General features: G+C 43.9%; 1 protein-coding gene and 1 long non-coding RNA gene across 2 annotated transcripts; both read left to right on the forward strand.

Moving 5' to 3' along the window:
* The first annotated feature begins 1626 nt into the window (after positions 1-1626).
* LOC112570718 lies at positions 1627-2583 on the forward strand. The gene is made up of 2 exons (XR_003100686.1): positions 1627-1797; positions 2361-2583. It is a non-coding gene; the product is annotated as an uncharacterized LOC112570718 (long non-coding RNA).
* An 11759-nt stretch (positions 2584-14342) lies between these two features.
* On the forward strand, positions 14343-17243 carry LOC112571014. The gene has a single exon (XM_025249790.1). It carries the CDS (start codon positions 14417-14419, stop codon positions 15227-15229), a length of 813 nt encoding a protein of 270 aa, XP_025105575.1. The 5' UTR covers positions 14343-14416; the 3' UTR covers positions 15230-17243.
* The last annotated feature ends 8814 nt before the right edge of the window (positions 17244-26057 follow it).

Consider the following 26057-nt stretch of genomic DNA (forward strand, 5'->3'; position numbering starts at 1 on the left):
TTTTTATTGTTATGGTCGTGTGCGTTTTCCTTCCCTCTATCCTTCAGGGCCGACGAAAGCCAGCCCGTGGCCCCGGGCAGACATTTCCGGGTTGATTGAAGACAGTATAAGGTTGCATGTGGGATATCACATGGAGTCGTCACAGATTTGAATACAATTATTGGAGGTAGCAGTAACTCTAGTAGTGGTGAAGCCTACATTTTATAGAGTTCCTTGAAGTTTTTGTTTTCATCGTACTGCCTTTTCGCTTTTGTTTAAAAGAAAAAAAAAAAATGACCAAGACCCGGTTGCATTGCTCGGGCGCAAGGCCTTAGTCGGGACGTAGCAGGGGTATAGTACCCGACTAAATTTACGACCGTTGCATTGCTCCCGACTAGGCGAAGTTTAGTCCGCAGCTCGGGCGTAACTTTAGTCCAACCAGGGGGTTGGCGTAGCTGCCGACTAGCAAGTGACTAACTGACGAGCGTCCACAGCAACTCGGTTTTGGTTTATAAATTTTACAGAAGAAACGTAGGACGACGATGTGAAACTTGTTTTTGGTAGATGAAAGTTATATACTTTTACAAAATGGACTTTAAACTTGATAATCGTTATCGCGAACTATAACAAAATACGACGAAAGCGAGCCTTCGGAGTCACGTTTTCGATTCTATTCTTCGCGATGTATTCAAACAGTTTCAGGAGATACGATCAACGCGCATAAGTTGACAGTTTCTCGAACAATTCACAATTCTAAGGCTCTTTACAAATCGTCTAAATAAATCAAATACCTAGCCAGAGGGATGAAAAAAAAAAAAAAAAAACAGAAATCATAATTTTACGCAATAGCTGGATTTCCAAGCGTTTGGGTGCGTAAATGACATCCATGTAAAAATACAGGACCATCTGAGCACGAAAGTGAATTTGTAAATAAAAAAGGTTATCATTCAATAAATGTACAGCTAGTTTGTGATAGTGGCATAAATACAATTAACTGTGTTGTTAAGTATTCTGGAAATAGTCATGACACCAGGATTTTGACCGAGTCAAAGCTGTACCGAGCTTATGAAGTACATCCTTGATTAGTCACGGGATAAACTCAAGAAAGAATTGAAGATGCAACAGTGTGCTGAAAACACACCTTCCTTGCCTTTTAAAGAAACATCAAGGTATGTCATACTAAATTATATTGGAGTCATAAGTTTTGGAAACAATATTTTTACATTATATTTGAATATTAGGTACACATGAAGGAAGAGAAAATTATAGTAACTGCCTTATGTTTTTTTTTCAAGTTAGTGTCTTACATGTTAATAAATTAATATATTATATTTTGCACAAATAACAAAGAGCGGAAAGTAATGGACATGTTTGAATGTGTTCACATGTGTCTCTTCAGTAAAACTTTTGCATGTATAACACATGCACACCTTTCAAGCCATGTTTCCCCTAAAGAAATAAAATAACATATATTTATGCACTTACATCTAAGCTTTTTCTCATGTATACTGTTCAGTTTTGTTATTAATTTGGTTACTATCATTTTCTAGGTTTAGCAGTTGTTGTGTGCCCATGTCATTTGTATAAAGATGCAGAATATATGATTCCTTTTTGCCTATTTGCAGGTACAGTCCAAAGAGAGCTATAGTTATCATCATGGCATGCATAGTATTGCACAAGTATAGTATGCATTCTGTATGATGAGCATGATGATAATCGTGATGTTGAACTTTATGGAGGTCAACAAGCCTTAAGTGCAAGAACAAAGCAAGAATCCCTTATTCACAGATCCTTCTCCTAGAGCTCTAATATTTGATGGTAAAGTACAATTTATTTGTATGCAGAATTTCAAAGTTAGAATTAAGACATGTCTTTTTCATCAGATTAAGCAAAACTTGTGATCAGCATAAGTCCTCCTAGAGGTTTAAGATAAAGGCTGGATGAATAACAGCCTCAAACATGCACTGTGTTTGTCATATATGTAGACCAGCCAGCCTTGTCAGTAATTTTAGAAGCTTTTGTATAAAGATGTCCTGGTGAAAGTTCATAAAGAGTTTCAAATATGCGACACAGGACTAGTTTTAAATAATGATTACCCTGTATTTGGTTAATGGTATAGGAAGGTGTGATTACTGTGGGGAGGGATGTGTGGAGGTCAAATGTCCCATCACCATGAAAGGTAGAAACAAAAGTGCTGATGATTTTGGATGGTGAACATCCCCAAACAGTGGGAGCTTTAAACTAAGCACAACACCTAGTTATTTTACCCAGGTACAGCTTCAAATGTTCCTAACTGGAACTTATGATTTTCTTGTATGGTCACCACCCTCACTCATTATTACTAATACAGTGTATGTTTCCCTGATTCTGGAATGTTGCAGCACAGAGGGACTCTCATTTCCACAAGTGTTGCAGCAGGGACCAGATGATGGAAGTCATATGATTCTTTGCGACACTCTCCCTATCAGGGCTTACAATGAAGAGGGTACCAACTGGGAAAAAGATGTGCTTCTAAAAAGTGGTTTAAATTTGTATGAAGCCAGATAATTCAAGCAATTTTCTCTTTTTATAATATTTTTTTACAGTAAAAGAGCTTCTTTCAATGAAAATAGTTTTGTCTTAGTTTTAAATATCTGTGTGGCTCAATAAGCATACATTGTAGGTTTTCGAGCCTACATGTAAATACTGTAGTTCTTAGCGTTTACAGGTGTATATTACAGATTTTAGTGTGCACATGTTTTTTTCCCTCTGTTGGACCACCCCTTTGCCATGGTCAAGTGGCATGCTTGTCTCAATGACCCCCAGAAATATGCCGACAGGAGCACTAGCTCCTGGCATGGTCACCCATTTTGGAGAGCTCAAAAGTGGTTCACTGGTCCTCTAGTTTAAAGGGGATGGGCAATGGACTAACAATTCATTCATATAAAAGCATATGATTACTGAAACTGGCAACATCCCAACAAACTGTGGGACAAGTCTGAGATGGCAATTACAAGATTGCGTACTGAAAATATTTCATTTATAATACACAATATGCAAAAAACAGATATACATGAACTACAATTATGTTTGTACCTGGATTCACCTTTCAACTGAACAATTTTCATTATCACCTGAATAAAGTAGAGAGGGAGCACTTGAACTGTTATTGAATAGTCCTGAGCTCATTTCAATAGGGGAGAGAGCAGTAACATTACATTCCTCGCTTGCTGCCGACTAGAATGAAAACCAATACATAGTGTACGGCAGAATTTACTTTTAATGATTGCAAAAAAAAAAAGATTTTATATATATCCCGTTTGTCAACTCCTTTTTCAAGACAAGGATTTAGGATTCTTGCACTTTCTTTTTTTATTCCCTCAAAAAATATGTGCATTTTAACATGTTAGAATGTTGGTACCATGCAGCATAACAGACATACATGTTGCACTCAATTCATCAACCAATACATGAATGCTGACTAATAGTGACATGATCTAATACACATTCAGCTATGAGGACTTAAGACTGAAAAGTTTAATGAATCAACACAAAAAAGAACTACAGCTAGTAAGTTCCAACTAATTACAATAATATATAAAGTAAAATAAAAATTACATTAATATTTAAGAACTATTAATGTTGTTTAAAAAACTGCCATGATTCATGATACTGGCTATGAATAGAGAAGAATGATCAATTAACAGAGCGTTTAAATATTTTTTAGTAACTGATGTGTTCAACGCCATTGAAACTTGGATTAATAATGCAAAATTTGTAAAGCACATACCCTCCTAAGGAGCTTGCTCTTAGCTCTTAAGAACAAGAACCAAACATGGACAACATATGCGAGGAACAGGAAAACAAATAACATATGAACTATAAAAGAATACACAACAGTACTAACAAAGAATAAATTCAAATACAGAAAACAAAGAGGAACTAAATAACAAGAGCTGAGAGTAACATGTTATTGCAAAATATCATGATTATGCAACCCAAACATAATTTAGGATTGCATCCATCCACTCTGCAATCTGAGGTTGAGGACTTCATTTTGTACAGGGACATTTTACATTGTGGACATTGTTTATCACTCGCGGAGCATTTCTTCATTGCCTGAAAATAACAAATTGCAATCTGTGTCAGCCAGAGCGATACTTTATTTTCCAAATTGATTCCACCTATCAAAAAAACTATTTTTATGCATTACTTTTGTGGTTGTTTACATGCAAAAAACTTAAAACAGTTTATTTACCTCATGCATTGATCGTTCTGCCGACGACTGGGCACACACCGTCCTCGCCACATCTTTCCGCTGCTTCTTTTAGTTGCAGTCCGTTCGAAATTTTGACAAGAGCAATGTCTGATTTGCAGCGACTGTCACTATTAATCCATAGACGTTTTATTTTTCAATTTGTCTTTCACTTTTGCATCTGACATTTTCGAGATTAGAGTGATCTCCCGCGTGAAAATTTCGTTTCGCGGTGGAAACCCGTGAAGGTTTTTGTAAAACCCTTAGTCCGTAGCTACTAGTTCGGACGTGGCTAGTCGCGAGCCTAGTCCAGAGCAGTGCAACCGGCGTAAGTGAGGAGACTAGCTAGTCGGGTATAAGGGGGTTTAGTCGGGACTAGCAGGGGACTAGCTACGCCCGAGCAATGCAACCGGGTCCAGGATCGGGCCCCCTCTTGCCGCTGGCCTGGGTATACCATCCCTTCCTGCCCCTCCCTCTCATCAGGCTGGTACCCTCTTTTGGAAAGGTAATTGTGGGTGGGTGGGGGGAAAGAGAAGTTAAGAGTAATGCTGATGCTTCATACGATGGATATGCAACATATGCGAATTAAAAAGTTTAGATTTCTACCAAAAATAGTTAATTTACACCCCGGCCACCCCCAACTGCACATAGACACTCTTCTGTGGTTCTGCCCTTTCCTGCTACAGAATGAGTGAGTTTGTTTTTTTTAACACGTAATAATTTGCATTATGTTTGTTCTGATCTTTGCCTTCGTGTACGGGGTATTCAGGTGCATCGATCGCTCCTCCATGGGCTGGAGACGCGCTGTAAAAGTGCGGCATAATCGTAGTCGTCAATGTTATATCGTCGTCGATTGCTGTTGTTGAATCTAGGCTAAGATATACAGTGTGGACCCAGCGTGTACAAGAAGCATAGCAAAGCAGCTGGAAATAAAATGCCAGTGTCTAAGATGTTTTGTTTCCCTGCAGAATATCTTAAATGCAAGTCTGTGTGGAGATTATATTAAATGTCGCCATCTCTTAATTCCCAGCGCTGTTTCCTTGCAGACAACCATAATGCTCTAATGAATAATTTAGGGGTATAAAGGGGAAGTTATAAGATGGGGGGAAGTAATCCCGATAATTTACTGGCACGAGTGGGATGCCGAGTGAGGGTGGGGGTATATTATCTCGGGGATCAATGGCTGGGAATGATGAAACGTCCATGGAGTTTAACGATTGTCTTTCCCAGATGTAAGGAAGACTGTGAGTGATGGCGCGGCGAATGACCGAGGCTATGCTAACATGGACCAGAGAAATCACGATGACTTCTGAAATAAATTACAGACAAGCAGACCGATGGACGGTTTAGGTACGGACGGATAGACAGGAATCAATGCATGAAAGGGGGCACATATATACAGGTGGAGGCCAAACAGCACAGTGATGTCCTAAAGGTATAATTAAACCTTGTAATTAATATTTTAACCTCATACACCTGAGGGTTCCCGCTAACCTTGAACAGTCATAGACCTCGACTTCTTTCCCGTCATCTTGAAGTTAGCGTAGTCGATACTTGAAGGTCTGCTTTAGCTGTAGTCTGTTTGCAATTTGCTGATTTACGCTCAAACATGGTACATCTAGACTAGTGGGTGTCGATTCAATCTCTTTCAATAGACGCGAGAAAGGAAACACGAGAATATCAGTGGTTGTCTTTGTTGTTCGCCTTCATTCGAGGGCGCAAAGGACAATGACTCCTGATCTTGTGATGGCAGCGGTGTGTGGGAGAGAACACAAAAATTACATATAGCGGGTGCGCGCGCGTGTGGGTGTGTGTAAACTACAGTGACCCGTGGTCTGGTAAAGTCCAGTGACATCTGTCGAGGTAAAATACTTTTTCTGGTATTTAGACTTAGTGAGGTAAACTACTAGGTGAGGTAAAACAGTTATTCTCGGGGTTGTGAAATACCGGCATACCCGGTCTGTTGCTAGTTTAGTCATATCTGGTGAGATAAAGTTAGTCATCCTTGATCAAAATGCTGTTCCTTATTCTGATATCCCTCCAGTGGCACCAGTGTGCATGATTTGTCGTGCCTGAGAATAATCTGTCGGGAAAAGACCACCTGTCGACTAACTTCCGCTTTTCATTAGGGAACTTATAGGTCACGATTTTGCTTAAAATTTGTTGCTGAGAAATTACCTGACGGGGACAGGGATAATCTAGCTTTTCAGTCATAATGACCTTTTACGTTAATACCTGCATGACTGAGCCAGTAGATAAAGAAGTAAATAAGAAAGAAAGATGGCTTATTACAAAAGCGGTTGAATTATTTTAGAATAGTCAATTGTACCGTTCAGCTTAAACTTGCAGTGAAGCATCAAAACTGTTTCGGTTGGGAACTCGCCCACGCAAAACCACCTACTAGCTGCTTTCCTTCATAGAAGTTGCTCTGCACTTCACCGACATATAAATCGAGTGGCTGTCTGGGAGAAGCACTACTACACAGCCAGACATGACCACTGTCCCGTCTTGGCGCCAGCCATACAGTGGTGATGACAAAGAGGCCGCACCTGCTGATTAAAGATCCGGCATCGGCAAGATGGCGACATTTTACACGGTTGTCCCTCCCCCACTGCATTCATTCCTCCCTCTTCCCCTTCCCCACATTACAACGATTTTCTTCTCAGTCCTCTTCTCCTTTACACCTGACTCCGAGGAAGCGACCCCTGGAGTTTCGGTGCCTTTGTAACCTTGTACCATCCTTTGTCGGCTAGCAGATTAAGAACATGGAAACGATCAGACCATGTTCTTTGATGTCAGAGCCTTTGGGAATGAGAAAGGTAATGCGTATGCCATATTTTTATGTGTAATCTGTATGCCAGAAAACGAAATGATCGTGTAAGCTCGACTAGTCATAGGTGTAATTGAAATATGTTTATTCAAAATCATCTCAAAATGACTCTCTCTCTCTATATATATATCGTGTATCTGTCAGTCAGAAAGTGCATACAAAATGAACAAAAAAAAAAAAAAACCCAAAAAAACAAAACAAAAACAACAACTGAAAAGCTTTTACATGTTCAAAACAAATAACGGGGCTTGAATTTAATTCCAACTCAATCGCAGAGTGCGATCTAGGTCGTGCTGCTGCGCATTATAAATACCTATTATTTTTTATCAAATCAGTTTTGTACGACAACAGAATATTTAAGGCTGACATCGTCATCAAAACGACTGTTTATTGCCCGGAGATGATCGTGATAATAATAGTGTTGTTACTATTCTAACATCATCAAGTAGTTTGGGTGAGAATAGATGGGGAGATTCAGATAAAAACAAGCAAACAAACAAGGTTAAAGGGAAACAGACTATAAAATAAAAATTGGTCGATTCATCCTGTACTTTGGTTGCTAGGGTTACTTAGGATGGGGGGTGAGGCGGCAGAGATAACAATCCCCGGCAAGGATAATGTTTCAAATATTGGACGGGTGATGGACACGGCCCGCTTAACGTTGTTTGTACCGCCCACAGCAGTCGATCCATCATCTCCCCCTCCCCACTCACTCACCCACACACACAGTAGGTGGCAAGACTTGTCCCTGGTCCCCATAGCCACGCCGCCATGTCATAATTTGTGCACAAACACTAAGTGGACATCGTATCCCACTATTTGAAATGTTGAGTTGTTGGGTTTTGCCTGTTTATCTCAGTTCACAGACTAGTCACAAGAGAATACAGAATCCTGATTTCTCATATAAATTCAGGTCCAGTTAAACTGTTAAAGGAATACCATAACATGGCTTTCTTGCACTAGGTACTCCTAGGTGACTTTGGAATTAATAATAAATATCAAGAAAAGTATATAGAAAAAATAGATTGTTTTCATCCTGATTTCAATTATACAAAGATTTTTGTTCTACAGCTCACATCGCTTTCATGAATGTTTTTTAATATTTTAATTTACTTTCAATTTTATATTTGAAACTGAAAATGAATAAGATTACAATTTTGAACGGCCAGTACATCAACAATTAACTACTGAAAACTTAGAAAGCATTATCTGGAACACTAACAACGAACCGCTCTATTTTTTCCCCAAGACAACCACGTATTGAAATATATTAGTAATATAACTTCAAAACTAGGATTTCAAGCAAAATGTCACTTCTCTAAACTATCACACTTGTCTAAGAAACGTTCAAAAGCGAAAGATCGTTTAGGAAAGGATGTAACTCTGGTTTTAATTAAGCGACAAAAATGGATATTGCTTCATCTATGGCTTTTTCAGATGTCCATACTTTGTTCCATAACATTTCAGACTGACATCAAAGTATGTTGTGTGATCTTCTGATGTACTTTTTCTTTTATAAAACGAAAGATTCTAATCAACATGAAATTCCTTCAGGATGCATTCTGAATAAGCCTTGAGACCTGGGCACTCTGATAAAGATGTCACGTGCTGTCTCTCTTCTTATTCCATCGTCACACCTGGCAACAAGTCTTGCCCTCTTCAGCTGCTGCTTCCACTGGTTTGTCCAGCAGCTTCTCTCACAACTACATCTGTACAAATTTCTCGCAATGTCTTCACTGGTGTGGCTTAGCTTTCTCACCGTGATATGACCATTGGTGCTGACACGGTGATAAACAACATACTACTTCTGTTGTTTGTGGAAGGCATACAGTGTCTGGTGCTTATGCATTGCTTCATTCATAGGCCCTGGCTATTCATCAATTTTCTCAGCAAGCCATTCCGCAGTTTTTGTAATTGTGCCGCCGGAATAGGGAAAGACTGGTGATGAAAAAAAAAAAACCCGCCTTGACTTCCTCATATGGAAGTTCATCTGTCCAAAGATTTCTTCACTTAGCTTGTTGACAAGAGGGCAGTGCTTAAAGGGCAACATCAACTCTCAGTGAAAATCTCTGGAAATAGAGCATAAAGTATCATAAAAACATATGCCGGAGGCATTTCTTGACGAAAATGCACGAGAAATATTATATCAATCTTTGTTTCTTAATGACACATTTGTCGAGTAAACAGGAACTGATGATGGGGTGGTATTTCTAAAACTAGCCTCGTCTACATCACAATCACACTCACTAGCTTGGAGTATCTACTTTCACTATAATCATTATAATCAAACTCTGTGTGTGTGTCAATAATAAATAATTATTTTGTTTAATGTTACAATTACTGCGTTTGGAATATAAGAGACCGATTACTGAGTTTGTTTTTTTTTACATTTTTTATTGTGATCATTAGTCCGCGATCTCTCTTTCTGATGTCCGTTATTTTGCTAGTGGCAGGTGTACATAATAGATAATGTACTTGTCTTCGTGCCACATTAGCCTCAAGCTTCGTGTGTTCAACCGTAAATTAATGTCTTTTGGCAGACGAACTAACCACTTTGGTCCAGACTTCAGTGATGGTCACATGGTCCCAACACGGGGGGTCTCCTGTCTCTGTGCAGCGCAGACTTAACGAGGTGCCAGACTTGCACTAAAGCATCCCACTCCAGCATCCATCCCCCAACCCACCTCTTTCCTCGCCCCGCGCATGCCAAGTGCTCGTATATCATAGCACCAGTCGGAGTTCACAAAACATCAGGCCACACTTGTTAAGATAAATTGAGCATCTGTCCTGGGTACACGACATGGCACAAACAGGAATCTCTTCTTCTGCCATTAGGGTCATTTAAGAAAGTGGCTGTTACCGTATCTCAGGTCATCTAAGAAAACGGCAATATTTACAAGCTAAACAGTCTATTATTCCTCTCTTCTATCTTCCGCCCTCCCCCACTCTCTCTACGCTGTTCTTTCGCTGCACGTGGCATCTGTTTACAGGGCTGGCTGCTTGCCGTAATATAGCCTCAGTTGCTGACACGGCGTAAAACAACAATTCCCCCCCCCACTCTCGCTGAAAGTGGTCTTATTTATCATTGGATTTTATGCACTGTGGTTCTATGATACATAATGATTGACAGATGTTTACACCCTTTCTGGAGTTATGCTCTAGGAGAAATGAAGAATCTCTCTCTCTCACACACACACGCACAAATACAGAGTTTAAAGGATCAATAACACATCATTTATGAATGTTTGCTAAAGATCCGACAGTTATACTCAGTTACCCATTTCAATAATATGTACAAAATTTCAGAAAACCGTAAGCCTCTTCCTGAGGGAGGGGGACATTTCTGACTAGATATTGGAAGGAAGCAAAGCGTTAAGACGAGAAACTTAAATCACAGAACTTGTTTTCTCTCCTGAAATAAATAAACAAACAAATATCGTGGGAGGCAGAAAAAGATGGAGAGGGTTAAAAAAAGAACTAGAATTGCAACAGTTCACAAAGGAGTGTTAAATGACAGATAATCAGCCTCATTCTGGAATGTATAACCCTGCGCGGTCAACATGGGGGTGGACTTTGCCAAAGCGGTCTCATTTTAGTAACAACCCCACAAAATAACAAAAAGAGAAGAAAGGGAGGGACAAAAAAGGACGAGTGAAGTTATCCAGAAGGTGATAAACACTGACTGCTGGGCTCGGCGTGAGTGCACAGTGCGTGAAACGTCACAACTCGCGTGGCACTCCCGAGGGTTCCTTTCTCTGGCACCACTCCCCCGGTCACACTCCGGTCGCACACGCCTGCAATTTCACACTTATTTTGAGGACGGACCAGGGGCCAAGCAGCACCGAGGTGTAATCCATCGATTTTCTCAGAATTCTTCGAGTGTCTGGAATAGAAAGCGGCCTTCAGTTCCATGCTGATTGCAATCGTCAAAGTCGCGCTGCCAGAAAATGTCGTTAGTGGCGGTAGCCTCTTTCTCTCTCCTTTCTCCGAAGAGTTAAGTCCATCGATTTCTGAGACTCTTGAGAGTCGTGGCATTGAAATCTGTGCCCCAACCGTGGATTCATTCGTTGTCACAGTCGCGATTTTGTCATTTTTCCGTCTTCTTAATTTTTTTCTTCTTCTTCACCATCACCCTTCTAAAAAGCAACATTTTTGGTCTACTTATATGATTTTAAATCGAGGTCACACACCAGGCATAAGTGTAACTATCAATGAGCTGAATGGACCTAAAGGTCAAGAGCCCGACTCCAACGCACGCCTCCAGCAGGTTATAAAGAACAGCAATTATTAATCGTGGAAAAAGCTTTTAAATTCTAGAATTGGTTAACAACCATCGACAGTAAGATAACATTTCGCGGCGGAGAGAAAGAGTCCGTCAGTCATGTCCTTTACCTGGAAACTGGACGTTGGGGGAGGGGAATGGGGAGAACTTGGCCAGACGATGACAGTGCCCGCTACTCCCGCATGTCGTGCGATAGTGAGCAGGTTCGTAACCCAGTTCTTCCGCTGACCACCACATCGTCCAGAACCCTCCATATTACCTTGAAAGACAGTCTTCGACAGAGTATCATACTGGGTCACGTGGCCAACCAGACCAGCTTACGTTGCTTTATTGTTGGAAGAAAGGGATCCTGGCATCCGACGAGTGTGGCGACCATTCCTTGTACAAAGTCATTGATTTTGTTGTGTGTACAAAATCAGGAGCAGTGTCCTCGGGCACTTGTTCCCAGATGCCGAGATTCTCTTCTCCCTATCGGCAAGCAGAGTTCACGGTTTGCAACCGTAAAGCAGGATCGGTACCACGAGACTTGTACAGATTGTACTTTGTAGTAAACCTGATATTATGATGCATCAGAACCTCTCCTTCCTCGCCATTGTCGTGGTGGCAGTCACGATTCGGATGTGGATATCTGTCATGGAGCGGCCGTCCTTGGCGAGGGTAGCTCTCAATTAAGTTGTTTACCTTCTCGAGCTGTGTTCCGAAGATATCTTCCATGCCGTTGTGACTACAGCTTTCTTCTTGTCACCAATGGTCTCCATTCCATTTGAATTGTCTGTCAGTCTGTCAGTAAGGTCTTGCAGTTCTGTGTTAGTGCGTGCTGTCAGATCGATGTTGTGTGAAAAGCGTAGGTTGAAAATCGGTATTCCTCCGATGGAAATGGAAGAGTTATGGTCGTGGTGAAGTTTTTTCGCATCACATTCTCCACCCCCCCCCCCAAAAAAAAAGAAAGGAAAGAAAAAAAGATTGGTTGAACAGCACACGTGATAAGGGCCTTTAACGGACGCCTACTGTCTTATGAAAAAAAAGCTCCCATTTGGTTATCCAGCAGTCTGGCGCTCTTTGAACTCTTCGATTACTTGGACGAGACCATCTTCGATGTTGAATTTTCGCATCACATGCCATAGCTTCTGACTATATCAGAAGCATTTCAAAGTCTTTGTCGTTGTGACAGTTTCGCTGATGCTGAAAATGCTTCGATATACGAGAGAAGAATGTCCAGTTGGATCTGGGATTTAAAAAAAAAAAAAAATCTTGGCTTTAAATTCTCGCTTAATATGGATGAGATTGGTAATTTAAACGTTCAAGACAAAATACAAGAAGTGAAATTTTTTTAAAAGTCCACACCGTTTACCAGCTGATTACTCTTCCAGACCCACCCCTTCCCCGCCATTGGAACGGATACACAAGGAAATATTTTTATTTGTTTGAAATGGAAAACCATCAAAACATTAAAAAATTAAAAAATAAACTAGGATTAAAAATGTTGAATCTTAATTCATTTATTGCGACACTCAACACAAGGCAGACACATTTCTTCACCAGCATTCACTCTCTTCCTTACCCACAACCCCAACCCTTCATCATCCCATTTCAAATGCCCCTAGCTCCTCAGTTCCTGCAAGTCTTTACATCGGACACGTGATCTGCAGACGCAGAGCAAAACATAGACCCCTTCTCCACCCCCCGCACATGGCACTAGGCAACACTGGCAGACCGCAGTTTTCCTTTCTTTTACCCATTCCCCCCGTTTTTATTTTACACCAGCAGGGTTTCCGGCGTCGCCCGGTCATTTCGTCCTGCGAATGCCTCCAACTGTGATTTTATTGTCAACTTTCGATTTGTCTTTGAGTCAAGGGTCATCAGTAAATGACAGACATGGCTTCAGTGTAGTGACTTGTACCCTCGCTGCACCTTTATTGAGGTTGACAGTTCGACTGGGGCAACGGAAATGGAGGAAGGGAGGACGCACGGCGGTTCGACAAGATAAACAATGAGATGTGCTTGATGGACGTCCGGTGGTTTTGCCCACGAAACACATCAAACGGTGGACAGGAGAGACAAGGGAAGGAGACAGACATCGACGCCCACTTGTAGTGAGTGGGGGAACGGGGGAAAAAGCTGTTAATTGTCGTTAGGGGTAATAACAGTTGCCCCCAAGCGATTTGCTCGCTTCCCACCCTGATCTCTCCCGCCCCCTTCTCTCTGTCATCGGTATTAAATCCCACGTATGTTCTGCGTAGTTAGAGGTGGGTCGCAACTGACCTTGGGAAGTGGATTTTATTCGTGGGTTAGCAACATCTTATAACGGGAGGGTGGTGGTAAACACCAATGATAAAAATGTTTAGGAGCAGCGGTACACCAACCAAACCTGGACTGCGAGCTTGGTGGAGGTGGCAGGAATATTGCCGTCAAGGTTGGGAGGATCGGGAAAATTGAGTGGATTTGCAAGCTAGCGGACCGAGCGAAAACAAACAAGGCCCGTCACACTCTGCTTCGTGAGATTGATAATCTCCCCTATCATCACATCGATCGTTACTTCTGTGAACAGCCATCCTGTTCATTGTGGTAAACTGAGCGAGCGTCCGAAAGATCGTTCAAGAGCGGAGAGCTGTGCATGTAATCATTTTTAATGTAACACGTGTGTAAAAGGTATACCACGTGATGCCTTGTCACGTGATGTGCACGTAATATTTTAAATGTAGTGTAATGTGTAACCGAGTGGCAGGGGGGTGTGTGGACTGACGACAACAGTCCAACACTCAAACCAAAAGCAGGAACCGTCAGCAGGTGCACAAGTCTTTAATGCACGAGCGAAACAACGGCCACACTGCGTCGCTTGTCTTCGCGCCTTCTCTTTTTTTTTCGAACTTCTGTCGTCTGCTCCTTTTTGTCGTCACCTTATCTTGACGTCACCTTATCTTGACGTCACATCACCTTACGTCATTTGCTCAAGGATTAGATTTGAGATCTGCGTATCGTCAGGGTTAACCCAGACTTTTATTTATTAATTGTTTTTACGTTCGTCGAAGTGACGCCGGCGGATAGAAACAGTTTTGATTCTCAAATTTCAGATCGTCACGTGACCTCCAAAATGCGACCAGGAATGCTGTCACTTGTCATCGCCGTCATCATTGCGGCACTTGCATGTGAAGATAATGCCCACGTGGTTAAACGAAAAATTCGAGAACTGTGGCGGAAGACAAAGTTCACCCAGGGAGCAGACATGTTTTCTGGCTTCAACGCAGGCGGAATCATAGGACGGCACGCCTTCTCCGTCGTGCCAGACCCTGCTGGAGGACCAGACCAAGTACTGCGAGTGTTCTTCCCTAACGGTAGCTACTCTCGTGCCTCCCCGGTCGGGGTGGTGCAGTTTTACGCATGGCCCACGGGCCCCCAGTCGGCCCTGATGTTCAGCTATGACGTCTACTTCAGCAACGACTTCGACTTTGTCAGAGGAGGCAAGCTACCTGGTTTGTGGGGTGGACGAACAAACACTTGTAGTGCACTCCGGCGTGCAGTCGGATGTTTCTCCACCCGCTTCATGTGGCGGTCGTTCGGAGCAGGAGAGGTTTATGCCTATCTACCCGAAAAGTCGGCGTGGTCACTGGGCCGTGGCAAGTGGTATTTCCGGAAAGGACAATGGCAAAACATCGCCCAGTACATCCACCTCAACACTCCAGGCTCCAAGGACGGTTACATCAAGGTTTTCATGAACAGGGAGCAAGTTTTCAACGTCACCGACGTCACCTTCCGCACCGACTACACCGTCAACATCAGCGGCATTTTCTTCTCCACTTTCTTTGGCGGCAAAGACCCCTACTGGGCAGCCACCCGTGACAGTTACATCTACTTCAAGAACTTCGTGCTGTCCACCGGAGATGAGGCTCCCCTCATTCTCTCATGAGCAGGTGTTTTGTGACGTCATCATTTCACGAGCAGGTGTTTTGTGACGTCATCATTTCATGAGCAGGTGTTTGTTGTTTATTCACAGCTCACAACGTCAACAACCGGAATGATTTGCTTTACAATATAGTCCAACACTCAAACCAAAAGGGCAGGAACCGTCAGCGGGTGCACAACTCTACATTTACGAATAACGTGAATTGTACGTGACAAGTGGTAATGTCACGTGGTGCAGCGATGCACAGAGATTCGGCGTCAATCAGCTCAACCACCAAGAAAGCGGTTGCATGCCAGCTGTGATTTTCTAACAGAGTAAGATCTTAATGTCAGGGAAGGCATTCCAAGACGAGCTGCAACTATCGGTCTCAAGACAACCACTCAGTCACACCTACTAGCAGCACTTAGCTCGTGGTGGTCTCAAACATTAACGGCTCGTCTACACGGCAGCTGTGGTTGATTGAGTGAGACCAAGGAAACCACCTTCCATGGAGTCAATAGGTAATTGAGAGTCTGGTGTGTGTGAGCGCACGTCTCTGTCGATTTGTGAGTAGAGTTCACTTCAGTCTTTGTGGAGTAAGTTTCGTCAGTCCATCACTTTTATTGCGGGTGATTAACTGGCTTAATTAGGGACCACCATCGCCTCACCGCCATTCTTGTGAAGGTGATAGAACGAATTGCATGGTAGCTAGAGAAGCAGCCTTTTCAGACTATTGCCAACAGCCATTCATCTGAGCGAAAATTCAATTCAAATTCAAATTCAAGCCCCCCAATCTCTCCCACACCCCAGCGAAGTAATTTTCTCCTCTATTAGCCCGTCGCACGAGCCAGCAAGTGAAATTGAATCAAGGCGGGGAAATAAGGAAGGAACATTGTCCTCCAATATTTTTCACAAACGTGATGCGACTAATTAAAACCGGCGTTGTGATCGATAATGCTGCTGACGAATGGAGGAAAAAGGCTGGGAAACTGTTTCTTATTTCTTTACAACTGTTCGCTAGCTTTGTTTCGAGCACAGGGCTCTGACAGCATCCACTGCACTTCAGTGAATGCGACGACGAACCTCTTGGTCTGTAGCTGCAGTTGCTACCACCATCTTGTTCTGTCACTGCCATGGCCGAGCCTGGTCTACCCTCCCCCTCACCTTCCCCATCCAACACACCTGCGGACCAACCGACTCAGACGTCATCTTCATCAGGTATCGATCAGCCGACGAGACCTGGCGGTGTAGCGGTTTCAACTCTCCGTTGCATCCACCTTTTCGATCTGACACTGCGCATGCGCAGGCTGAAACCGATATGCAGGCGCAGGTGAGGTAGAAACATGAATCGGTTTTAAGATCTGAAGAGGTGTCTGTGGCACCAAGATTTCTTTCACATGCTGCGATCTGTATTTAATTATTCATTCGTTGTGTGGACAATTCTGTTATCAGTGTCCACTGTATATTTTAGAATCGCTGCTGCAGTGTATTTCTCACCTTTGAGATGAGAGAGAGGTGTTAGAGACAGAGCTTACATGCACAAACTTTGTACTTGTCTCACATACTCTGCATCCAAAATCATTTGCTAAATGTCTGTTCCGACATTAAATTTTTGGGGAAATATTTTTTTCTCAAAGGAGAATCGAAACGCTGAGGCCGTTAGGGAAGGGGAAGGGGAGAAGGGGCCGGGCAAGTGTGGCCAAAGGTTGCCATCAGTGTGTCTCTTAATAAATAAACCGGCGCCGATGAAGGCCATTAAGATGAGCGCCGGATACTTGCCGCTGGTCCTGTTATTTTCTTTTTTATGGAAATGGGCTGAGAGTAAGATCCGGCCTTCCTAACGGTGTCATGAATACAGACAGATGGGAAAGATATTACGGGGAGTGATGTCTCTACACGGGATGAAATGGCTCTGGCCTAATCCAATGAATATTGTCCAAACCTTTTGCTAAAATGGTAAACATAAATAAAATCATCAATTGAAATCAGTTTTGTAATATTTAGTCTTCAAATTATAATGATTAATACAAATTACATTTTAAAAAATGTAGTGGTGATTATGTGTCTGTTTCCAAGCACAGGGTCTCGTTACGCTTCAGAGGTAAAGCTAACCCTGGAATAACCCTATATATATATTTAAAAGAAACAAGCATGACCTTTAGAACCACTGTAGTTAAAAATATAGAGCTAACAGTCACACAATTTAAACAGAGAAATATCAAATATTATCTCTAAATCGCACTTTGTTTACCGAGGAAAAAGGACACAAGAAGAAGATTCAATAATGAGAGAGAGAGAGAGAGAGAGTGTGTGTGCACTGATTATAGGGCCTCTTGAAGCTGTTGAGACAGACAACCGGTGCTCTTATCAAACCTCTCTACAAACCTCCAGCTCTTGGTGGCATCCATTTTGTTTACCACAAAGTTCTTTCGTGGGTGATGGGAAGGGTAAGTGTGGGTTGGGTGTGTGGGTGGGTGTGTGTGTGTGTGGGGTGGGGTGTGTGTGGTTGAGGTGTGTGTGTGTGGGGGGGAGTCCCTCACGTCCGGCGTCTCCCTCCTCTGAGAGCAAAGAACCTTCACCTTCCCCTTTATCATCGTCAGCAACTCCCAGAGAGAGAGGCGGACCTCACCATGACACGATGCAGACGATAGGATGTACGAGGTCGGCCAACGATAACACGGGCGGATTGGCGAGCTGGATCAATAGTTTGCAAGTTGATTTGAACTCTCCACCTACACTTTGTTCACTGATGTCGGAGGATGCTAAGGGAACAGATGGACACTTTCAGGAGGTTAAAGGGCAATGCGGCTGGAAACTCGACTGCCGCGAAAAAATGCTTAAGACAGCCGCTGCTAAATGATGGTCCAATGTGGATACACGATGAACTATTGTGGCTAAATGAAGAGCTACTGTAGCTAAATGATAGCCTAGTAGTGTTAAACCACCGCTGTGTGTTGCTAATTGATGGCTATTTGTGTTAAATGAGGTTAAATGATAGCAAACTGAAGGCCTTGGGTTGATCAAAGATGGTCCATTGTTACATTAGAAACAAACAATCTCGAATTAAACGTTTCCCAAACAGTTACGAGGAAGGATAAGACTAATAAAGCAGTTAAACCAAGACTTGTTAACGTGGCTAAATAATAGTTAATGATGGCGATGTAGTCGACAAAGTGGAGTGACAGATCATTTTACACAATAGAGTTGACTGCTGGTCGGAGGACCAAGCCTAAATATGTCATGTCCTCCTTAAATAGGGGGTAGGGGGGCATGTCAGATCGGGGGAGGGTTCAGGTCGTTTATACTCGGGTCATTTAAATCAATACCCTTTGGGAGAGGGGATGGGAGAGAGGGGGTGTTGGTGATGCACGTGCTGCTGGTGTTTTGCACTGAGGCCACTCGAGGGCAAAGGCAGAGAGCACCTTTCAAGAAGTCTTTCTTTGTGTGATAGGAACCTAGAAGTGCATACAGATTTATTGAGGTATAAGCCAGTGACAGGTGAAATCGCTTAAGTGAACCATGATCTGCTCAGGCCGCAGTTTATTGATCAACAGGCTGGATGGCTGGATGGCTGGGAGGCAGGCTGCATCATCCATTCAGCAAATGTTGGCATTTGACGAACTAGAGCTCAGCCAGTCTTAGATTGTAGACATTCTTAATGTCATCCTTGAAGGATCATCCCTGGAATAGAGCTACCTCCGACCTCGACACATGGGGACTCAACGATTCTGGAAAACTTAAATAGCTTCTCTACTCTTTAGAAAAAGTTATTGACTGAAAAACTCAAGATGATGACCAGGAAAAAAAATCAAACAACAATGTTTATTTTAAAGAAAAAAAATCATTCTCTCGCATTTCCGCCTCTCAAGCCCTAGTCTGAAAGCCTGTAGCAAATATGGCAGAGAGGAAAGAATGGCAGAATGGGGGGAGCCGGTCGTGACCTCACAATGTTCCGACCAGGTCATTTCCGTTGTGAGAGGCGTCGATGAGCTGCGCTTACTTAATCAATGATCCAAGGTGGGTTGAGTTACAGCTCAGCACCAGTTCTGTCCTCGGTGACTGCTTCGCCTCTCAGAATCCCCAATTATCATCAGAAATCTTTTTTTGTGGGCGGAGAATCTGAGCGACAACTATAAATGGTCGGTGACCTTTGACCTTTGCGTCCAAACAATCACGCGCATGATCACCATCTCAGCCTTTACTACAATGAGCGTTACTCGATCCCGTTTATTATGACATGCCACAGAGATTAACCAGTCACACGGAACAATATTTCCATGAGATTTAGTCAGCAAGAGGCCACAATCCCTTAACGAACTCGCCGCCCTCGTCAGGAATAAAAATAAAACATGAATGAAAGAAGAGCTAACGGTCCTTTCGCTTGAGTAGCGTTGCTATTTATAGCCGAAAGACCTGTAATGGCATGCCTCTACTGTTCTCAATCGAAGATCGACTGTTAAGGCTGTAATGAATCAAAGTCTAGTTAGATGCACACTTTTTTTTCTGATGACCAGGTAAAAACTCAGTACCAGAAGAACGTCCACCCGGATTCAGCAGGAGGGTAGGTAGCCTGTGAGGGGGTGGACGAGGAATTAACAAGGGTGCAATGCAAAACAACGATTTATTATTTTAATTTTAGAGAGAAACTCTTGTGAAATCTAGAAACTATTCTAGCTTGACAAACAACCTTTCGTGTTCATCGGCGTCTGAGAAACTACAAACGAGAAAATCCTTTTTGCTAACACGACGCGAGTTCTGCGGTCGTCTTCGACCACCATGTGCTGCGACGAAAATTCTTTGCGTGCAAAATGTTGCCATCTGAGAGCTAATGGAGGCACTTTGATCATCGGTCAGAAGGAAAAATCATTGATGTGTTCAACGATAACCCAAACAGACAAACGGAGGAAGGGAAATGGAGTGTGTGTGGGAAGGAATGACTGCATGACATGCGGCTCATGCAAGGTTTTCCCTTGTGGCTTCCATCGTGAAAGGTAATCTTCGAGTCTCCATTTCTGCGAGGTTGCTGGAAGGGAGGGGGAGGGCGCTGAAGGAGTGGGTGTAGTGAATGGCGGAAAATAGGCGCAGGCGTGGTGGCTCACGCGCCAGTTTACAAGACAAATTTGCACACCATGGCAAGTAATCATTCCGCGGCGGCTAAATACACTGTGCTGCAGCTAAATACACTGTGCTGCAGCTAATCACACTGTGCAACAGCTAATCACACTGTGCGACAGCTAATCACACAGCACTGCAGCTAATCACACTGTGCTGCAGCTAATGACACTATGTGGGGAGGTAGTGACAGAGCAGCAGATATCTACAAGCTGTAGTACTCACCCACACTTCATAGGCAGGTAAACACACTACGCTGACACTAAATACACTGTGGCAGCACTTAATGACACTACACGCTAATCACTTTGTTTATTACTTACTCGCACTGTCAGGGACTGTGTACTGGCGAAGATTAAACCTTGAGGGCTAACAGTTCCTGTTCCCACCACAGCAGCAGACGAATCGCGCTGACGCAGACACACGTGTACGACGCCATCTTGAAACTGATGATAACGCAGTTTTTACCTCCATCACCACGAGAGTTCACTTGATCTCCCGCTTCATGTTAATGGTGAAACCGGAACGACTCGACCAGGGGCCTCTTAGAAATCCAGGCAAAAATTTGTCCAGAGATATGATGTCTGGGGTTGGAGAAAGACATTTACATATTGTGCTAACACTGAGAGGGGAGGTCACTCTCTGGGTCCTTGACATGGTAATACAATGACCCTCCGACTTCTCAGTCTGCAATTTGTAGACGCCGACCTCGTTCTTTGTGCGCTTTCCTCCGCCTGGGACTAATTAAGTGTGACAGAAACTAATAGCAAAAATAACACAGAGACTGTGAAGAAAGCAACTAACTACCAACATCGATATCGTCTTCAACTCTCGCGTAGGCAGCGACAAAAACTCTCGTGTGGGCAACATCTGTTCTCAGACGACAACGAACACCAAAGATATTTTGCTCGGGTCATCACTTTGTGGTCCATCTCTCTCTCCTCTCATGTCTGTTGTCTAAAAAAGAGAATCTCCTTAGCATCTGAGCCTGCTCCTGATGATAAAATAGTGACAGCCAAAAGGTTACAGCCCCTGTGGGACCCCGGGGTATGTTTGCCTAGCAAGCATTGTAAGAATAGGGTCCCTGCCATCCAGCCAGGCATGTCGTAAGAGGCGACTAAGGTGGACACCTCACCTAGAGGTAAAATAGGTTGTGGTAGGGCTAACAACCCCACCATGTAAAAAAAATCATGTTACAGAAACTAAAACCAGAGAACTCGTCACAGATGGCGAAGGTAATGAAGCACACCAGGAGACTGGACTAATGACGGACGACAGCCAAACCCGAAAGGGAGCTGGCGCCCCGACAGCGGATTTACTGAAGCCGAGGCAAAAGTTAAGGGTGGGGTGCTGGAACGTCCAGACCTTGTACCAGACTGGCAGGATGCTCCAATTAGTCAAGGAGTTTGACAACTACAACTTGGACATCCTGGGAGTCAGTGAGGTCAGATGGACCGGCACGGGAAAGAGGAGACTAGCGTCAGGACATACCATCTTGTTCTCAGGAAGATCAGACGCTCAGCACTCTGAAGGAGTAGCTCTACTCCTCAACAAGAAAACGGAAAAGGCACTGCTGGAATGGAAGCCTTATGGACCCAGGCTTTTGAGAGCAAGATTCCATTCAAAGTACACCAAGCTGACAGTGCTAGCTTGCTATGCACCAACAAATGACTCTGAGGCAGAAGACAAGGATGCTTTTTACGATCAGATCCAGGCAGCCTCAGAAAGCGTTCCAGCCCACGACATGTTGCTCATCATCGGCGATCTCATGCCAAGGTGGGAAGTGACAACACCTGCAGGGAGCATGTCATGGGCAAACATGGAATCGGAACCATCAATGACAACGGAGAGAGACTGGCAGACTTTTGTGAAGAAAACAACCTACTGATTGGAGGCACACTCTTCCCACACCAAAAGACATCCACAAGGCAACATGGACATCACCAGATGGGATCACAAAGAACCAGATAGACCATGTCATCATCAACCGAAAATGGAGGAGCTCACTTCAAGATGTTAGAGCCTACAGAGGAGCAGACATTGCAGTGACCACACTCTTGTGATAGCCACAGTTTCTCTGAAGCTGCGTCGATCACGAGGAAACAGGCACGTCAGCAGAGAGTGGACTCCGGCAAACTAAAAATCCAGCCACCGAAGGGCCTTTGCTATGGAAGTAAAGAACAGGTTCCAGGCACTAGGAGACCAACAAGAGATGACCTTAGACGACTTCAATCGAGTCTTACAGGAATCAGGAGAGAAAATACTGGGCTTCCAACGGAAAAAGAAAGAACAGTGGATCAGAGAAGAGACATGGAAGAAGATAGAAGAGAGGAAGTCAGCCAAACAAAGAATCAACAGCACCAGATCTGAACGCCTGAAGGAACAACTCAGACAAAGATATACAAAACTAAACAAAGAGGTAAAGAGGATGGCAAGAACCGACAAAAGAGACCATATAGAGAAACTGGCAGATGAAGCAGAAAATGCAGCAAGTAAAAATGACCTGAAGACACTGTACAAGATAAACAAACAGCTAAACAACGGGTTTAAGAACAGTGATGTGCCAGTGAAAGACGTGAACGGTAATGTCATCGAGGGAGAGGCACAAAAACTACAGCGCTGGAGGGAACATTTTGAGTCGGTTCTGAACAGACCAGAGCCCCCTCAGCTTGCAGACATCCAGCCAGCAGCTATAGACCTTGACATCTGCACAGACCCACCAAGCCTGGAAGAAGTGACAGCAGCAGTCAAGACAATGAAGAGCGGCAAAGCACCAGGGGCAGATGGAATAACAGCAGAGATGTTGAAAGCAGATGTGAATGTGACAGCTCCCAAGCTGACTGAAATCTTCAGGCAAATTTGGGAATCAGGGCAGGTCCCTGTTGCGTGGAAGACAGGGCTCATCTTCAAGTTACCCAAGAAAGGAGATCTTGGAGACTGCAATAATTGGAGGGGCATAACACTTCTTTCCCTCACCAGCAAGGTCTTCAGCAAGATTGTTTTGTCAAGACTGACGGCAACTCTTGAGAAAGACCTCCGACCACAGCAAGCAGGATTTCGCCCTGGGCGATCCTGCTCCGAACACATCTTCATTCTGCGACAGATTCTGGAGCAGAGCAACGAATGGAACACACCGCTGTACATCAATTTCATCGACCTGGAGAAGGCTTTTGACAGCATCCACCGCGAGTCCTTATGGAAGATCCTGAGGCATTACGGAGTCCCTGCAAAACTTGTTCAGGTCATTGCAATGCTGTACAGCGATTTCAAATCCCAGGTTGTCTGTGACACGGAGCTCACAGACCCCTTCAACGTCAGTACCGGGGTGAAGCAGGGCTGCATTCTGTCGCCGTTCCTCTTCATCCTGGCCATGGACTGGATCATGAAGACTTCCACCGACAGTGAGAGGAGAGGGATCAGATGGACCATGACTATGACAGCAACAACAACACTGGAAGACTTAGACTTTGCTGATGACATTGCTCTGCTGTCACACCGCCACCAAGACATGCAGGAAAAAACAAAGGCCTTCTCAGAAACAGCTGGAAACCTTGGCTTGAAGGTCAGCACAAAGAAAACGAAAAGTATGAGAGTGAACGCCAGAGTCCAAGACAGCATCAAACTAAATGGAGAAGAGATTGAGGAAGTTGACAGTTTCTCCTATCTTGGGTCCAAAATGTCAGACACCGGGGATGCGGAGGTGGAGATTCGAGCCCGACTGGCGAAAGCCAGCCAGGCCTTCGCCTCACTCAGGAGCACATGGAAGGCAAAAAAACATCAGCCAGAAGATCAAGCTGAGAATCTTCAAGTCAAATGTGATCAGCACCCTCCTTTACGGATCAGAATCTTGGAAGATGACCAAAACCATCAGTAACAAGCTTGACGTCTTCCAAAACAGATGCCTCAGGCGCATACTTAACATCTTTTGGCCAACACCATCACCAACGAAAGAACTCCACCGAAGAACTGAAACCGAGTCCATCACCACGCAGGTTCAACGAAGGCGTTGGCGATGGATTGGACATGTGCTCCGCCAGCAGACAGCAGACCTTTCCAGAGTCGCCCTACGATGGACTCCAGACGGCCGAAGAAAACGAGGCCGCCCAAAGGAAACTTGGAGAAGAACAGTGGAAAGGGAGATGAAGGGAAAGGGCTGGACATGGGGTCACCTAGAGCGGGTTTCAGCCGATCGACATCGGTGGCGGACTCTGGTTGAGGCCTTATGTGCAACCTGATGCACGAAGAGGAATAGATAGAAAAGGTTACAGGTAGCGACTCATTCCAATGAACTAAAAAACGCGAGACAGCCCAGTAAGATTAGTGCCTCTTTGATATATGATTTTTTACATAATACAGTATACTTTATTATATTTTTATTTCTCTGTATAAATATACATAATGTCTAGCAAGTGAATATTGCAGGTTAGAGGGAGGAAGAGATGTTATATTAATGTTAATAATGTAAGTAAATAAGATGAAGGACCCAGTAGCAGGTGTGCTTTCAGATTTTCTCCCTGGTGCGGGTCTGTGAACATAATACACGTTCTAAAGATATGTTATTCTGAACATCTTGTGATGGTCTGAAGATCGAGCTGTTCTAAATATGTTCTGAAGATGTTTTAAGATGATGTGTGTGAACATAATGTGGTCTACGCATTTGTAACCTCACAGTTTGGAGGAAGGGTGGAGCAGACGGTGGCAGGGTACTTTCAGACACTGCACAACGACACACGACCTGTACAAAGCGCCACCACAAGATGGTGGCACCACAGGGGCTCACAAAAGATAAGTTGGGGTCAGCAAAAAGCACTTTGTCACTCTCTGCCCAGACAAGAGAAGGACAGAAGAATAATGGCCGGTGATAACGAGAGACAACCATTTAAAATTCCTGCATTTTATTGGTGGGGAAGAGAATGAGCAAATAGAGATCGAAAGAGACAGAGGATGAGGTGTGTGTAAGTGTGGCGGTTGGAGGGCGATGGAGATGGAGGAGGGCCATCGACCGACAATGTTCAAGCTGTTTTCGTGAGGCAGCGTGAGAACAGAGTTGCCGTTCCCCTGAAGAACTCTTCACCCCCACCTCTCCTTTTAATTCATCACGGGCACGCCACGCAACCTCGTCCAGCAAGACCACCGGAGGAGCTGCAACAACGGCAACAACGGCAACAACACGCAAGCACTTCACCCACGTAATCCGTCACGAACACGACAGTTCTTTTGCATGCCGGCTACGTAGGCGCGTGCGAGATGGAGCAGGCGAGGTAATCCGGGACAGTGATCTCCCCTGGCCTCGCGCCATCCCTGGAGGATGGGGACTGGAGGGGAGTGGGGTGGGTGGGCAGCACGCGACTGAACTGTTCGTGCTTCATTAACAAAGGATGCCTAGGTCTTCCTACTTTAACTTCTTTCTTCGTCCTTTATTAGTTCTTACCTCCTTCACCACACACCCGACACACCCACCCACGTACCTACCTATAAAATCAATCAATCAATCAATCAATCAATCAATCAATCAATCAATCAATCAATCAATCAATCTCTTTTACGTCCACTAGTGTTGGTCGTCTCCGTTCGTGTGTGTGGTCAAGATCCGGTTGGGCCTGGATTTGAATTCTGCTGACTGCCGTGTTTTATAACGACTTTCTTGCGTGCTTCGTCGGGTCAGTGAACCTACCCGCATGTACCGCTACCGACAGCTGAGCTTAACCGAATTAATAATAATAAAAGTACCCCACCCCTT

Source organism: Pomacea canaliculata, linkage group LG8, assembly GCF_003073045.1.
Source record: "Pomacea canaliculata isolate SZHN2017 linkage group LG8, ASM307304v1, whole genome shotgun sequence".
Lineage (NCBI taxonomy): Eukaryota > Metazoa > Mollusca > Gastropoda > Architaenioglossa > Ampullariidae > Pomacea > Pomacea canaliculata.

What these genes read in the sequence shown, in the direction of transcription:
- LOC112571014 (XM_025249790.1), top strand. Translation starts at nt 14,417, where the DNA reads ATGCGACCAGGAATGCTGTCACTTGTCATCGCCGTCATCATTGCGGCA.